This window comes from Urocitellus parryii, chromosome 1 (assembly GCF_045843805.1).
Source record: "Urocitellus parryii isolate mUroPar1 chromosome 1, mUroPar1.hap1, whole genome shotgun sequence".
Taxonomy (NCBI): domain Eukaryota; kingdom Metazoa; phylum Chordata; class Mammalia; order Rodentia; family Sciuridae; genus Urocitellus; species Urocitellus parryii.
This window is the reverse complement of record NC_135531.1, coordinates 171,385,227-171,402,336: the sequence shown is the minus strand read 5'-3', so window position 1 is coordinate 171,402,336 and position 17,110 is coordinate 171,385,227. Positions and strand designations below refer to the sequence as shown.

General features: G+C 48.8%; 2 protein-coding genes and 1 non-coding gene across 3 annotated transcripts in view; 1 reads left to right on the top strand and 2 right to left on the bottom strand.

Annotated features, from left to right (window-relative positions):
* Window positions 1–324: 324 nt before the first annotated feature.
* LOC144250107 (voltage-dependent calcium channel gamma-like subunit) lies at window positions 325–3,402 on the top strand. Its single transcript, XM_077792548.1, has 2 exons — window positions 325–336; window positions 2,250–3,402. The coding sequence occupies exons 1-2, from the start codon at window positions 325–327 to the stop codon at window positions 2,877–2,879; spliced, it is 642 nt and encodes a 213-aa protein (XP_077648674.1). The 3' UTR covers window positions 2,880–3,402.
* A 1,956-nt stretch (window positions 3,403–5,358) lies between these two features.
* Window positions 5,359–17,110, bottom strand: part of LOC144250073 (secretin receptor-like) — a 64,124-nt gene continuing 52,372 nt past the window's right edge. The window contains exons 9-14 of the mRNA XM_077792481.1: window positions 16,282–16,342; window positions 14,258–14,327; window positions 12,773–12,864; window positions 11,082–11,208; window positions 6,641–6,682; window positions 5,359–5,590 (exon numbers count right to left, since the gene is read on the bottom strand). Coding sequence (XP_077648607.1) covers window positions 5,420–5,590; window positions 6,641–6,682; window positions 11,082–11,208; window positions 12,773–12,864; window positions 14,258–14,327; window positions 16,282–16,342 — 563 coding nt within the window. The 3' untranslated portion in view covers window positions 5,359–5,419. The remainder of the gene's footprint in view (window positions 5,591–6,640; window positions 6,683–11,081; window positions 11,209–12,772; window positions 12,865–14,257; window positions 14,328–16,281; window positions 16,343–17,110) is intronic.
* Window positions 9,660–9,731, bottom strand: Trnaa-agc (transfer RNA alanine (anticodon AGC)). The gene has a single exon. It is a non-coding gene; the product is annotated as a tRNA-Ala (tRNA).

Below are 17,110 nucleotides of genomic sequence, written 5' to 3'. Positions count from 1 at the left end.
CACAAATTTCAGAGTTTTCTTTGGTAAATTGTTTCTTACCAGTAGATCTACTTTTATTCCCTAATAAAGTTCAGTGCAGATTCCTTGACTCTCAGTGTCTCAAGCAGATAGTTAAAGTGAGGAAGGGGACCCAGCACCCTGCCTGGAGCCTCTCAAGGAAGCCAGGGGACATGGATTGATAACCACAGTGCACATTCCTGCCTGGGTGCTCTCTGCAGCACCTTGGGATCTCAGTGAAGGTGCTGGTCCTAGTTTTGGTGTGGCCTTTTGAGTATCCCTCTGTACTCAAATCTTCTTCCTAACCAGTAATACCAAGGCTTCAGCATGAAGGCCCAAGTCAGTATCTATTGCTGAATGTATTCTACCTCCTGCACGCTGTGCAACTGTCTGAGCAACTGTAATATGCATTATTGTGATGTGAGTGAGTGATGCTGGGCACGTCACCTGCCTTCTGCGTGTAGCTTTCTATAGTACCATCCTCCCAGGTGTAAGAAGAAATAGGATGCTACTTAGGCAGCAGGGCTGAATGCACACTGCATCCCTATTCGTGTCACTGGGGTGGAAATGAGAGTTGCCTCCTGTGTCTGAATCACATTAACAGACAGCTTGGGAGAGTTTTGGCCAGTCTCCCAGGAACAAGACTTTGCATTATATCCTACACTTGTCGCACTTACCTCATGGTATTGGCCTAGGTCTCACTGCACATGGCGTAAGGCACACCCATTGTCCTCTTTCTCCATTCTCCTGGTTTTCTAACTGTGACCATCATGTGTGAGCTATCTGTTTTGCTTACCTCCCAAACTGGGGTGTAGCCTGCTTCTAATACACACTATAAAGGGGGTGATTTTACTGTATGACTGGGCAGATGACTCTTTTTAAAGGTGCTTTGGATAGAAGTGACAGTGGTTGCAAACCTGACTGTTTATCCCACGGCTCTTCCTCAAGTATCTACTGAATACAGAGATCAACACTGTGTCAGGTACTGGGCACATGGCAGTATCTTGATGTAGGGACCCTGCCCTCCTGGAGGTCACAGTGTCCAATTGAGACAGACAGTAATGTGTAACTACAAACCACCATGGGAATGGGGAAGAAAACAAACAGGGTGCCTGGCAGAGAATGCCAGGAAAGGACCTACTTGGGGTTGGGTGGGGTGAAAGTCCTCCCTGGGGAGGTGACTTTAAATAGATCTGCAGCTCTATGGAGAAACAGTCATCCTGAAGGGGCAAGGGAGCTGCAGGGAGCCTGTTGGGCAGAGGGGGCAGGAGTTCCCAGATAAGAAAGTTCTAGGCATGGAAATAGGACTGCCATGGTGCCTGTGCAAGGCAGTGAGGGAGAGCCAACTGGGAAATGGAGTCAGAGAGGGAGGCAGGCAGGTCTTGCAAGGCTGGGGGGCTATGCTAAGGAGTTTTACTCTCTGTAATAGTTCTGTCTTTTGCCTTGTGGGTCAGTGGTTGGGAGTGGTGGCTCAGGTGGCAACTCAGGACTATGAGACACCTCACTGGACACCTAGCTCACTTGCCAGGAGGCTGAGGAGGTGAGGCATGCACTTTTCCAAGGCCGAGACCAGCAGACAAGAGCTGCAGTGGCCACCCCATGCCTAAAAGCTGCTAGAACAGACGCTGGCCCCCTCTGGGTAGAGTATAGGCTGAGCAAGGTTAGAGGGCAAGGTGCAAACATCTCTTGCAGTAGTCAGGATAGCAAGATAATCACATGCAGGCTGGACCAAACATAGAAAGTGCAGAACCTGGTGGGTAGGGGGGCATGGAATAAAGCTGGATGTATAGTGGGGAGAGAAACCATCTTACCTAATTATGTGCTAATGTCTCTGAGCTTCTCATAACCCTGTAGCCATGACAAGCAGGGCTCTTGTTTTGTGTAGAGACTGGAGCAGATTGCATGCTCAAGGTCCTAGGAGCCAGGCAAGACAGGTTTTCGGAGTTCAGATCCCAGTAGGGTTTGCCAGCCATTTTGGATTCATTGTAGAGATGGTGAAAGGAAGAATGGGGAGGGACCCATCTGTGCCTAGTGAGGCTGGACAGGCAACGCTTACAGGACTAGAATGGAGGACAGGCTAAAAGGGATCCGTGCTGTGGAAGCTGAGTCAGGGGAAAATTCCAGGCTTTTTATGAGACCAGAGGAGAAAACAGGTGCTGTGGGAAGTGGGTAGCCTGGGTATTCCCTGGAGAATTTAGAGAGGGTGTGGCATGGGGTGTCACTGACTTGCTGCTTCCTGTGTTGTATTCCAGGCGCAAAGGCTGTTGGGCCAAAGGAGGCCCCACCGGTCCTTCTTCGAGACCTTCATCCGGACTCTCATCATCACCTGTACCGCCCTGGCTGTGGTCCTGTCTTCCGTCTCCATCTGTGATGGGTACTGGCTTCTGGCTGAGGACCGCCTCTTTGGACTGTGGCAGTTCTGCACCATTACCAACCAGAGCGAGCCACACTGCCTCCGAGACCTGAGTCAGGCCCACGTGCCTGGGCTGGCTGTGGGCATGGGCCTGGCTCGCAGCGCAAGCGCCATGGCTGTGGTAGCCGCCATCTTTGGCCTTGAGCTCCTCATGGTGTCCCAGGTGTGTGAGGACGTCCATTCGCGGCGCAAGTGGACTTTTGGTTCCTACCTTCTCCTGGCCTCTTTCATCCTGTCCTCTGGGGGGCTCCTGAGTTTTGTGATCCTCCTCAGGAATCAGGTCACGTTCATCGGCTTCACCCTGATGTTTTGGTGTGAATTCACGGCCTCGTTCCTCTTCTTCCTGAACGCCATCAGTGGCCTTCACATCAACAGCATCACCCAGACCGGAACCCACCAAAGAAATTCTAGCACCCGCTCCAGGGACCTTGGATTCCACAAGAAAGTGATCAAGGTGGAACTTTTCTGACTTGTGACCTCTGGTGGAGATGGGGTGGGACAATGATCTTGAAACTGCTGCCTCTTTTGCAACTGGTTGCGAGGGTCAGAGGCCGGGAGCCTGCCTCCGTGCCACCAGACACACAGGTTTTGTCAAGTTATTCAGATATTGATTTTAAAAGAAGAATATTTTAAAACTCATTTCATGGGTTTTCTTCCTTGGACTGGAGTAGATTTTGAAGCAACTCCGGAAATGGTGTCCAGGCTAACTGCTCAGCCAAGTGGGGTTTACACCTATTTTATTGACTCTATGCTTAGGGTATTGGCTGTGGGGGCCTGGAGCTCATGGTTGCTAAGAATGTGATATTCTTCCAGCAACGGGACCAATCCGTGCCTAGGACTCTTTCACCAGCACAGTGGGTCTTCATGTGTGTTTTCCCTTATAATGTTTTGCAAATAATGCGTTTTCAAACCATTTGACTTGATTTCTCTCCTACTCTTTTGGGGACCACACAAGCCCTGGATGACCCCAGCTTCTAGCAGTTAGCTGTTCCTTCTGGGGGCCCTTCCTGTTAGAATCCTTTTCCTTAAGCGAGCCCTCCCGCAAGGCCCAGCTGACCGGGAGCACACTGTTTTTCCCAAGGCCTGTGTGTGTGCTCTTATGCACACTTGCACGTCTACAGCCTTGGGGTACCATTTTTGAACATGAATACATTTCAAAGAGCACGTATCTGGGCCTGCTGGGCTCCACCGGGGGTGAAGGGAACAGCCAGACCTTGGGTAATGATTAACAACCATCCTGGGGATGAGGAGAAGAGAAGGGGTCAAGAAGCAATGGAGATTTCCATCCTTGCTGGAAGGAAGATCTGTCTGTACTTTTTTCACCACGGTGAACAAAATCCTTTCCAGTTCCTTTTTCTGCCCTGAAAAAGTGGACTATTGGATCATTTAATTCTAGGCTGATTCCTTCCCCCTCCCGCCTAGTGAATTCTGGCTGCTACCGATTGCATGGGTTTTTGGTATCCTCCTGGGCTGGTCATGTATCCTACCTCCCTGTGGTGATTTTTTTGTTGTTGTTGTTGATCCAGAGTCTCACTATGTTGCCAAGGCTGGTCTTGAACTTGTGGACTCAAGCGATCCGCTTGCCTTGGCCTTCCCAAGTAGCTGGGACTTTGGAGGTGTGCCACTAGCCTGACCCTTCTATGGTTATTTTTTAAAAATCTGAATTCCAAGATGCACAGAGTCAGAGGCTATAGATACTAAGTTTGAAATATCAAGATGCAGGGAGTCTATAGCGATCACCTGAGAGGATTTTGGTGGTGCTAGGATGGAACCCAGGGCCTTGTGCATGCTAGACAAGTGCTCTAATGCGGAGAGATACCCAGCCCCTTCTGAGGGCTGTTGGTTTTTCAGAGAGCAGAGCTTGTCAATCACACAGGCTGGATCTTATCCTGGAAAGTGGGACCCTACAGTGGTCTGTAAGGTGCAAAGAGGTGACTTTCTTGTCTTCAGGGAGAAGACTGGAGAGCCACCCAAAGCCAGGACTAGAGCTGGTCGCCCCTCAGCAAGATGCTTTTTTCTTTATACTAAGTAGTTTCCACTTCCCTCCAGAATGCTCCCTGTGAGGTTTTGTTTTGTAAAAGGATTCCAGAATATTGTCTTCTTTCATCCTTATATGGGCAGACAGTGCAGATATATTCACAGGAAACCAGAGCCAGAATGAAGGGTAAGACAACAACCCCAGGAGCTTAGTGGGGCTGGGAGAAAGACCCTGCCCAACCCTGCCTGGGAGTGGGAAGAGTTTAGACACAGCCGTGAGAGGGACATTTGAAGTAAAGGGCCTTGGGCCAAACTGCCACCTCCTTGCTGAGTAGCTTGAGCAGGGCCCAGGGCTTTGGTAAACCTGTTTATCACCTGTAGTGGGATCATGCTGATCTTGCTACTGCACCTCCCCCCTACCCACATGAATCCATACTGGTAAGCCTCACACCATGTCAGGGTACTAAAAGGGCCAAGGGTCCTGAGGCTTCCCTGTGACTTTATCAGATTAATTATCTATTGTCTAAAGGCCCTGGTGAGAGCTACTAGCCAGGTGAGTTGCAAAGGGAGATGGACAGAATCTGCCCTGGGCCAGGGACCTAGACTGTCCTTTCTTTCTGAGCCTCTAAGCTTGTCCCTGAAAATGAGCTGGGGTCCAGGGAGGTGCCCTCTTCCTGCAGCGGGTGGCCAGGGAACGAGCCAGGGCATATTCCCTTCTCTGTGTTAGCAGGGCAGAAAGACTGACAAATAGAGCAAACCTCTTCCCAGGTACCATTTATTTCCCCGCCTCCGTTCTTGGGCCTCTGAACTGCTCTTCCCAGAAGAGCAACACAGACCAAGTCCTAGGCCTTCATCCTGTCTCACGGTGCCCTTGTCACTTCAGTTCTGAGGCATCCAAGGCCTGGAGGAGGGACATTTACAGCCACAAGGAGAGCACAGGATGTCTGCTGGGGAGACGGGTCTGTTCCAAGGCAGTGTTCAGCCTCCCAGGACCTGCTTTAACCTCTGTCCACCGTCGGCATCGTTCCGTCCTCAGATGATGCTGGCCCTGCAGATGCCCCGGCTCTGCTCTGAAGGGCTGCCCTTGGTGCCATGAGTGGGGCCACTGGTGCCATTGCTGAAGGACAAACTGAGGGCCACAGGGCGCAACGGGAAGCCTTGGAGATTCCACTGCCGCCACTTCTTCTGAACTTCTAGCTGTACCTGCCGGAGACCAGCCATCAGCCAGGAGGGAGGGGCAGCTGGTGCCTGGAGCCTGGCTCACTCCCAAGGGCCCCCACACAGTGGTGCCACTTGTGCCCCACTGGTCCTACTGTCCCTCACCTGCCAGCCCTGTGTCCCATAGGTACTGAGGGCTCCCTCTATCTTGGGCACTTGGACCTGCCTCTTAATGACACTATGTCCCAAAGAAAGAACTTGCGGTTTGTTTCCCAAACTGCAGAACTCAAACATTCAGAACCCCACTGACACAACTGTCTGCTGAATCTCATGAAGCCACCCGGCTCTGAGTTTACCTGGGAGCCGGGAACTGCTCCACAGACACTCCCCTCCTCATCCCCGACTGGAACAGTCCGACCTTTGAGGCCAGGCTTGATGCTTAACTTTTGGAAAACATCAGAGGTCATTTCCATTCAAGTCTGGTGAACCTGAACAGGCTGTGTTTGGGTGCCAGATCCTATTCAACCCATGTTGATTTCGTGGCTTTTGTGTGTCTGGAGCCTCTTGTCCTGACCCAGATGCTCTGCAAGGCCAGAGTCCTCCCCGGGGAGTCCATACCCATTTTGAGGCCTTGGAGGATTGAGCTACAGTTATCACTTCTGAGTCCCCATTTCACCTATGGGAAGACTGAGGCCAGAGAGGGGCAGTGACCCAGATCAGCCATGGAACAAGCAGCTGAGCAGACCAGAGCCTGGGTTCTCACTGGGTGCCTATCTATACTCCCCCAAGTTTTTAAAACTTACCCATGGATAAGAATCCTCTGGAGTGTTTGTTAAGGAATACTTTCTCAGGACCCAGCCTGGACCCACAGAATCCATTTTTGCTAACCAGAATTTGGGGGCAGGGCCTGGGAAGTATTTTAACATGCCTAGCAGGCAAATCGGTTGCTCTTAGCAAGACTAGACTCCTAGAAGGCTGGTCAAGCCCCTTGGCCATGTGGCCCACATACCCACCCTCCACAAATAGCCCTTTCTTCCCCCGTTGGATCTAGGTAGCTCCTGCCCTGGAATCCAGTGGCAGCCCAAGAAGACTCACCTCCCCGTTGAGGAAGCAGTAGAGGATGGCCACCACCAGCCCCTGCCAGAGAGAGCAGGCGTTAGTGCAGGGCCTCAGCATCTGCCTGGGGCAGCAGGGCCTGGACGAGTTCCTCTGACCTCCAGTCTGAGTCCTGTGATCCCCAACTCCAGGCTCACTTCCCCATCTCCCTTGATTTAGGGGTATCACCTCTTTTGGGCCCACACAATGTGCCTGCGTGGTCCTGTACCATCCAGCACAGACTGTGAATGCCTTTCATCCTGTTGTCCCTGTCATCTAGTGCCTCAAACACACTCAGTGACTGTAATTTAGGGGATTAACTTGAACCCAGCCAGCAGGGACCAGGAAGCTCACCTGAATCAAGTGAACCCTCTAAGAGCAGCAGGATGTATGCTGCTGCCCCACTGTGAAGGGGCAGGGCCAGTCCAGTGGGAGACCCTGGGCCTAGAGTGGTCTCATTTCTGAGCTAAGCTAGGAATCTGGAGACACTGAAACCTGGAGGACTCATTCATGTTGAAGAACAAATATGTGTTTGGAATAAACTACGTACAGGCCCAGGCCAGCCAACAGCAGGACTTGGCCTCTTGCCTAGGAGACAGGTGAGTGCATCTCCGTAGTCAGGGTTTCATGTTCCCTGGCCTGGGAGGTCTGGGCCTATCTGGACCCTCCTGCCCTGGAAGGAGCTGGATTTGGAGCTCTGCCAGAGTAGGGGCTCCAGTCTGGGGTACCTGAGTCAAGTCAAAGAGGCCTGCAGATCCATAAGTGGGGAGAGTACACCTTGGTCAGCCCTTAGAGGACTTCCCACACCCCTGCCCCCACTAGTGCTCTTCCTCGTCCCTCATTAGAAGCCTAGGCGCTCATCTTCAGCCCTCTTCCCACGCAGACTTGCCCTTAGCTACTTACCACATGGGAAATGACCCCAAAAGTGATGACACAGCTCCTCTGTGATGGGCTTGGTATACATATGACTCCTCAGTCATATACATATATATATAGGCTTTTGTGTATGTGTGCTGGGGATTGAATCCACATGCATGCTAAGTATATGTTCTACCACTGAGCTACATGCGCAGTCCTGAGATAATGGCATTTTAATGAGTCAGTGACAAAACTACATGGGTTTGCTTTAGAATGTCAGGCATCAATGACTGCTGCAGTGACAGCAAGACTGGAACTCTGAGTGCTTGGCCCAGAGCTGCTGCCCACCTCATGGAATGGCAGGAATGCTTACTCAGGGCTTCTAAATTTGGGGGCACATTAGCAAGACCCTGTCTCGGATGTAGCTCATGGTAGAGTACCCTGGGGTTCAATCCCTAGTCCCCCAAAAAACAAGATTGCCAGACATTGGGACTGGCTGAAGCACACTGTTAGAGGACGGAAAGGCATGTGAAGGCAGGCGGTGTAATTTTAACATGCCCGGCAGGTAAATTGGCTGTGATGGGTTTGGTATATATGGACCTGGATTTGCAGCACAGCTTGCCCTGAGTAACTGTGGAATTCTGGGTTCTTCGGTGCTTCATTCAATTTTCACTAAAGCCTGGGTGGGAGGTTGGAGGACCGCCACTTTACGGGTGAGGGGCCTTCCAGCAAGAACTGTGCGTGTGTGGCCCAGAGCTGGTGGTCTAGCTGAAGGGGCTGCCCATCTCATAGACCCAGGTCACCCAGACCTCACCTGCCCTTGGTCCAAAGATACCTTTTCACTGTTAAGGGGAGGGCAGGAGTTCTGGGTGAAGAAAAGTTAGCTGACTCAACTGTAGATAGGGCAGACCTCACACATGGCCAGCAAGTTTACTAAATTTAGTTATTATGCAATCATTAACAATGAAGACTAGCTGAATTTTAATGACATGAAGAAGTGGTCTTTTCCTGGTTTTTTTGTTTTGGTTTTTTTTTTTTTTTTTTTTTTTTGCAGTACTGGAGATAGAGCTCAGGGTCTAGCTATATCCACAGCCCTTTTTCTTCTTTATTTTTACTTTTCTTTGTTTTCCAAATTATCTATAATAAGCAAGTATTATTTATATAATCAGAAAGAGTTAATGCATTTAGTTTTAATAAGTCTATGAGAGGGATAATGGTGTTGGGTTGTGTGTGTTCTTTAAACCCTTGTCTTTCAGAGCTCCCCTGTCAGGAGCCATCCATGAACTGTGCATGGACCAAACTGGCATCATAGCCAGAGAATAGGAAAAGCTGGTATCCGGACACTTGCAGCAGCAATCCAGCTGGTAAGACCACATGAGTTCCTATTCAGATCTGCTGCCCTCCACACAGCTCCAAAGATGGGGTGACCTGCTGCAGCCACATAGCCACACAGTCTCTCAGAGAGAGGTGTGGCCTGGCAAGATGCCAATCAACCTGTTGACTGAAAGATACCTAAGCAAGGCTCCACCCCTGAAACCTTATCCCTGCCTTTGATGTACCCCCTTAAATAAATGGGCCATTTTCTAGCTGTTCTGTTCCAGTTCCTAATCAGGACTGGAAGAATCTTTCAGGTGCTCTGCTTTTAAAACTAATTCTGTCTTTATCTTTTATGTCTTCACTAATTACTTCAGGCTATATTTTTCTCAGGTGGCTTATCCCCTCCTGAGCAGGAAAAATTACCCTATGAGGTGCTGGCCACCTCACAATACTCCCCTGGGTTCAATTCCCAGTACCACAGAAAAAGAAAAGAAAAAGAATTGATGTCTTGGGTTTACTTAAAAAGATAAGGGCACAGCCAGGCATGGTGATGCACCCTTGTAATGCCAGGGGCTGAGGGAGGAGGACCCCAAGTATGAGGCCAGCCTGGGCAGCTTAGCAAGATCTCATCTCAAAAGAAAAAAAAGATGGGGGGTTATCTATAAAAATAGACATGAAGTAAGAAAGGCCATGAGGGTACATGAGGGCTCAATCTGTTCTCTTCACTTTTATATATGAAAGAAATTTTCACATATGCATATATATATGTATTTTGTTACCTACCTGCATACATATAAGACTGTATACACTATACTTACAAATACACACTTTTTTTTTTCTTTTTTGGTGGTGCTGGGGATTGAACCCAGGGCCTTGTGCATGCTAGGCAAGCACTCTACCAACTGAGCTATATCCCAGCCCTATACAATCTTAATAATCCTTTTCTTCATAAGAATTTCTGTGGGAACATCAGGAAAGTGCTTTTGGATTTCTCGTGAACATTTTCCCATAGAGAAGCTAAATGGTTTTTGCTTAGGTATTCTGTAGCCCCAACTCTGAGGGACAGGAAGTCCCCATCTGTGTGGTAAAGCAGATCTGGTCTTCCAGCTTTCCACATGGTCACTACCATTTTCGTGAGCCAGGTCAAATCCTTCTTCACAAGTGGCTCTTAAGTCCGTCAGCTGCTGAATTGGGGCCCAGGAGCCAGGAGGAAGAGAACCGTGGGTCATATACACCAGAAGCTTGGTCCTCTGCAGGTCTGGGACATTGGCAGGGGCCCTAGGCAGAGTTGCTGCTCAGAGGAGGCAGGAGGGACACGCTGGGGTGGGGTCTGAAGGCACAGGAAGGCAATGGTGTGCTCCCAGTTGTGTGTCCTCCCTGGAACCTATGAGTGGTAAGGGACCACTGTTCTTCTCAAAAGTAACATCATCTTGTTTTTTTGTTTTTTTTTAAGGAAATTTCTGAGTAAATAAATAAAAATCATTGTAAAGTTTAGGATTCGCATTAAGACTCCCTTCTACCTGAACCTGTTTCCTTTTCCTTTTCTAACCTCACAACATCATATAGAATTCTCTCTCTCTCTCTCTCTCTCTCTCTCTCTCTCTCTCTCTCTCTCTCTCTCCCCCCTTCTTCTCCCCCCCTTCATTTTCTTTTCTTTTTTTTTTCTTGCCAGATTTTGTTTTTAATAAGTTGCACATGCACATGGCTTTTAAAAGTCAAATAATTCTTATTTTGTAAAAAATCAATAGTCTCCTGACAACCCCGCCCCCATTTCCTGTTGCTCCAAGGCAACTTGAACTCTCTTAATTGATTCTAAATAAATATGCTGATGCTGCTACTTGTGGATTTCTCAGTTTGGGGATTTTCTATGTTCTTCCCAGTATGAAGAGGAGGAGACTGTTGTCTTTCACACACGCTCCGCTCCCACCGGGCTCATCCTCCTGCAGGCTTTGGGGTATCTGCCTTAATGAGACTGCAGATGGTATGGAGAGTTGAACTCAGAGTGCTGGGTGGCTTTTCATTTTTGTGTTCCCTGCAGTCAGTCTCTGAGTTTCATCTCCCACCCTCATTTGACTGGTGGGGACTTCGAGTCCCACTCAGGGTCACAAAGCACAGGCAGTCCTGTGGGTCTCCACCAAATGAGTTCTCTTCCCAGGTCACCACTGACCATCAGCACTGGCTGCTTGCTGTCACAGACCCTCTGCTTCTCTCTGAGGAAACAGAAAACTTGCCCTTTTCACCAGTAGCCACAGACCCCAAAGCTCACCTGGAATGAGCCAAGGGCCAATTCAAAAAACAGCTGGACCTCCATGGCGTCCTCGGGGGAGAAGGCGAAGACGATGTAGTGGACACCGAAGAGGGGAATCAGCAGGAGGGTGGACTTGGCCAGGCGCCTGGGGACACAGGGACACACTGTCACTCCTGTGCTGCCTCCCTCCGGCCCCCCTCCTGTCAGCAAGGGCACATCTCATCTAGTGCCCATTTGCATTGAGCTTGGCCCCAGTGTCCCTAAACTATTTTGTTTTTCTGAAAAAAACTTTTTTCATTTGTTTTTGTTTGGTTGTGTCGTGCTGTGGATCAAACCTCGCATGCCAGGCAAGCGTTCTCCCACTGAGCCAGGCCCCCAGCTCCGGTTTTCATCATTTGGGAAAATTCCTAACTCCCACGCACCCCCCGCACTCAGACACAACACTCGCCAACATGTGATCTATCCCAGGACTTTCTGATCATGGGTCTCATCAGTAAATACATAAACAGGCCCTCAAATAACTTTTGCTTATAAATTATATATATATGTTTGTGACAGTCACCTCTGTGTCTAACTTAAGCTGAGCACACCCAGCTTTGTTTTCTTAGGTAATACATACCTATGAGGAGAAGTTCTTGTGTTTTCTTCCAAGATCAGTGTCGCCAACTTTAGCAAATAAAAATACAAGATACCCAGTCAAATTTGAATTTCATATACACAATGGGAAAGTTAGAGGGAATAAGTCCTTAAAAAAAAACCAAACTATTTGTTGTTTATCCAAAATGCAAATGTGACTGGGCATCCTGTATTTTATCTGGTAACTTTACCCTGACCTCTAGCTCTACCTGACTTCAGAGCCTGTCGCTCCAGGGATGTTGTGGGGAGGCTGACAGGATCCTGGCTACTGCGAGACTCTCAGAACTCAACAGATCATGGAGAAAGACTCCATTAGACGCTAACTTGTCTTTACCATATCCTATCTTGGAGGCTGCTGCCTCCTCACTCATATGTTGAAGCTAAAACCACCAGGATGGAATCGTATTTTGGCACAGGGTCTTTAAAGAGGTGATTAAGTTAAAATGAGGCCATTAGGATTGACCATTGTACAATTCAACTGTGTCCTTATGAGAAAAGGAAGTTTGGGCCCACAGAGTTGGATGCCTGTGCACAGAGAAGAGACCACTTGAGGACACAGGGCAAAGGTGACCATCTACAAGCCACAGAGAGACACCTCAGAAGACATTTAGCCTTGATCTTGGACTTCCAGGCTCCAGAACTGTGGGAAAGTACATTTCTGTTGTTAAGCCCCTAGTTTGTGGTTATTTTCTTATGGCAGCCCTGGCAGACTAAACCCATCTTCTTTAACATCTTAAAAGGTTTTTAAGTATTTTTGATATACTGAAAAATCTGATGAGAGCTAAGGCTATTCTCTCCTGAACAACATGCACAGCTACACAGATTGTCTGAATCGGGGTCCCTCGCCTGGCCTTAAGGGTCACATCTCTGCTTCCAGACTTCCTGGCTGAGATTTCTTGATTTTCCCACACCACAGTGTCTGGGGCTTCATAATCAGGCCCATCCCCACCACTTCACTGGAACTCGGTCTATCACTTTTCTTTCTTTTTCTGGAAACAGTTGAGTAAACAGTAGGTACTCTGTAAATGCTTGCTGACAGACAGAACATGCCTGGGTCTTTGCTTTCCACTTACTTATATTGGTTCACTTCATTTCCTCCTGTTTCTTGAGTCCTAAGTTTTCTCATCAGGATTCTTAAAATGTTTATAAATAAGATGAAATTGATCTGCAAAACACAAGGCAGAAGGTGGGCTGAAGGTGTCTTGCTTTCCCAGATACTTCTCCTGGCCCTGTCCCCTAGACCTGAGGGTGGAGAAGACACTGCGGACACCACCTGAAAGGCCCACCCTGCTGCTCACTCCTACCCCCCAGAACCCTTTCTAGAGGCAAAGGCTGGCGGAAACACCCCCTCCCACCCCAGCCTGCAGGGGCTCTAGACTTTCTCAGCCTCCGGGCAGATCATTCATATTCTCAGTGCTTTGGAATCCCCCTGGGGTCTTGAAAAAGGCCGGTGGCAGGCTGGGCCTGAGAGTCTGCATTTCTAATAAGCTCCCAGGGAGTGTCATAGCTAACTTTCTTTCTCTCCATCTTCCTTCCTTCCTTCCTTCCTTCCTTCCTTCCTTCCTTCCTTCCTATGTATGGTACTTGGAATTGAACCCAGGCATGCTCTAAATTCAGTTCTGAGAATTTAGGGTATATCCCCAAAGGTTTTGGTTCAATAAGGGCATTTTTAACAAACTCCCAGCTAAAGCTGCAGTTGCTGGTCTAGAACCACACTTTAAAAACTGCTGTTTCACAGCCTCCAGTCAGTTTGCAGCTCAATCACCACCTCCAGGAAGCTACCCTTGATTGCCACTCATTCCTTATTATTATATTTAGAGATGATGTTACTTTTCCAGAGCACTTAAAATATCTTAAAAGGGATCTAAAAATGGAGCTCAAGGGTAGAGCCATTGCCAAGCATGCTTGAGGCCTTGGGTAGAATAAAAGGCCAAATGCTTGCATCTGTTAAGCCTTCTACCAACTTGACCGTTAACTTCCTGAAGGGCAGGAATGGAGTTTGGACTTTCTTTCTGTGTGTGTGTGTGTGTGTGTGTGTGTGTGTGTGTGTGTGTTACTTGGGATTGAACCCAGGGGTGCTCTACCACTGAGCTACACCCTCAACCCTTTTTGATTTTTTATATTGAGAAAGGGTCTGGCTAAATTGCAGAGGCTGCCTTGGCCTTCAGATTCTCTGGGATTATAGGCATGGGTCCTAGTCTCTTCATTTCTTTGGCGCCCTCTCTTCCCACCCTTGTGGCCCATGCTGGGAGGTCATTTGCTCATGTGGAAGCTCCTTTCCTTCCCTCCTCCCCCACCTACTCCAGCCCCATTTTACAGAAGGACAGTGAATCACCCAGCCCCTCACCCTCGTTGTTCTCAGGAATTGCCAAGGGCTGGGAAAACACTTGCCACAAAACATAGGCTTAGAGGCAACTAGGACTCATAGCCCAGTTCTGTTCCTTGGGGAACACTGGCATCTAGAGGAATCCCAGCCTCCAAGTCCTCTACCCCCATGGGCCGGTCACTGTTTCCATCAGTCCCACTGGGCCCCAGCTCAGGGGAAGACAGCCACTCACCAGGATGGACAGAATCACAGGCCCTCGAATGACCCACCAGATGGAAGCATTGGCATTGATGTCCCAACACCTATGGGACGGAGGGAGGGAGGGACAAGGAGCACTGTCAGGAGGGGGAAGCTGGACTACCCAGCCAATGCCGTTCCCCAGGCAACCTCAGACGTAGCCCTGTGTGCCCAGCACTGTTAGAGCCTGCCCCTCTCCTGTAGCTCAGGAGCACGGCTGGGGCACAGGGAGCAGCCACCTATCTCCATGGAATTTACTGGAACCTAAGATCCTGGGGACCCCAGGATCCCAAAGCTAGCTTGTCAGAATTCACTGGGGCTCACAGTGGCACACTCAGCTGTCAACAGGGGCCAGGCACAGAGCATCGGTGAGTGAGGTGGCACGGTGACTGGCTTGGGACCTCAGGATCCCAGGACATCAGGCATGAGGGGAACCTGATCAGCGAGAGATGCGCCTAGTCCAAGGCAACTGGGACAGAGTTTAATTGGTTGGGTTTATTTGTTTTTGTTTTTTTCCACAAAGGAAATGAGAAGTGCTAATAGAACTTTCCACTTTTTCTTTCTTTCTTTTTCTTTTTTTTTTTAGAGAGAGTGAGAGAGAGAGAGAATTTTTAATATTTATATTTTAGTTCTCGGCAGACACAACATCTTTGTTGGTATGTGGTGCTGAGGATCGAACCCGGGCCGCACGCATGCCAGGCCAGCATGCTACTGCTTGAGCCACATCCCCAGCCCAGAACTTTCCACTTTTTCTAGAGAGGTAGAATTATTTTCCCACAAAGAAAATGAGAAATTCTAATAGAACTCTTTCCATTTTTTTTTTTCCAGAAAGGAGGGAGGGTTCCTTTTTTTTTTTTTTTTTTTTTTTTAAGAGCAGAAGGCCACCTACTCACTTGCCCAGGTGGCCTCCAAACCCTGGGCTCAAGCAATGCTGACTCCCTCTCCCGAGTTGCTGAAACTGCAGGTGTACAACCCTGTAACCAGCCAGATTTTTTTTTTTCTTAAAAAAGTAAATTCACCCATTTTTAAAAAGTGGATTTGAAACCATTATTTGGGGCAGAGTTTGAACTATAAGACACATACAAGCCTCATCCCCCGGCCCACTTCTTGGCCTGGTGGCATCCTACCTACCATGCTGCCTCAAAATATTTCCCGTGCTCACCCGCAGGTGGGCCCCTTGGGCTTAGTCCACCTGCACTTCACTCCTTTATAGAGCAAGACCAGAGCTCTGGTTTGTCCAGGTCACTGCCACACCCAGGAGGTGAGAATGGTGCTACCCTCAGGGCTCTTAAACCTGCAGGGGAGGGAGGTGTCTTCCACCGAGCAGCAGCTGTCTGGAGTACAGCAGTCTGGCCCCTGATCTAAGCACAGAGCTGACCCTGCAGGCACAAAGACAGGGCTGCCAGGAGACTGCAGGTGTGGCCCATCTGGAAACACACCTGGAGAGTGAGAAGCACAGCTCCAGAGAACTAGCCTGTGGCCTCTCATCTGAAACAGCAGGCCTTTCCTAGATAGATAGCTCCCTAAATAGCTCCTAGATAGCTCCAAGGGCTGGACCCCTGGGCAGAATCATGGAGCCTGTGGAGACAGTTGGTGGGTCCCCCCTCCTGAACTGGCATTGATTTTTTTAAAATATTGGTTTGTTAGAAGCTCAATCGTGCTGTTTGAAGAAAGAAACAATGTCAAGTATAGTTGCCTCTCAGCATCCACAGGAGATGAGTTCCAGGATTCTCCACGATACCGAAACCCACAGATGCTCAAGTCCCTTCAATAAGATCATATAGTATTTGCATATAATTCTACATATATTGTCTTGTACACTTTAGATGACTTAGAATACCTAATACAATGTAAATAGCTACCCTACTATATTGTTTAGGGAATAATGACAGGGACTAAAAGTCGGTACATCTTCAGTGGAGACCAACTTATCATTTTTCAATTCAAGTTTGGCTGAATTGGTGTGTGGGGGGGGATTCTGTCTACAAATTCTCGGTAACTCTCCTTCCAACCGCTTACCCGATGTCTTCCAGAAAGTGCCTGGTGATAGCCCATGAAGCAACGAAAACAGCTGGAGAACCTGAGGGTTAAAAACAAATTGGGAAGGGGGAAGAGAGGACTCAGACTTCAACAGAGGAACAAGTCAACTCTAGCCCAGGTGCTGAGCCAGTGCCAAGATTTGGTTCCCACAGAAACCCCTTTGCCATCCTGTGTCTCTGTGTAGCCACATGCTTCAAAGGTGCTGGGATGTTCTGGGAGTGGAGGCAGGATTGGATGGCTCCTGAAAGCTGCTTGGGGTTAGGAGCATCTGGGAGCCTGGGCCAGACTCCAAGGACCTCTGCAGAGGAGAGAGGGGGCTGGACCCCTGGGCAGAATCACGGAGCCTGTGGAGACAGTTGGTGGGTCCCTGCTCCTGAACTGGAATTGATTTTTATTAAAATATTGGTTTGTAGGAAGCTCAATCATCTAACTGGTAAGGTAAACCATCACTGCCATATTGACACAAAAATACACAGACAAGAGAAAATTTTCATGAAATTAAAAGATAGAGGGAACATTTCCTGACTTCTGTTTAAAGACAGCAAACTGAGCTTAGATATTTATTTCTCTTTTCCCCAAAGCCCCTCCAAAATGACAGCAAAGAGATAGAAATGGGTCCGAGGCTGTAGCTCAGTGGCAGAGTCCTTGCCTAGTGTGTGGGGGCCTTGGCTTCTAGCCTCAACGCCACAGAAAGAAAAAAGAAAAAAAAAAGTGGCATAATAAGAAGCACAAAGACTAGGAAGGAAAGGTGGAGTGGACAAGAGGTGTCACTACATTTAGGAACAGAGAAAACTGATTGAGGAATGAC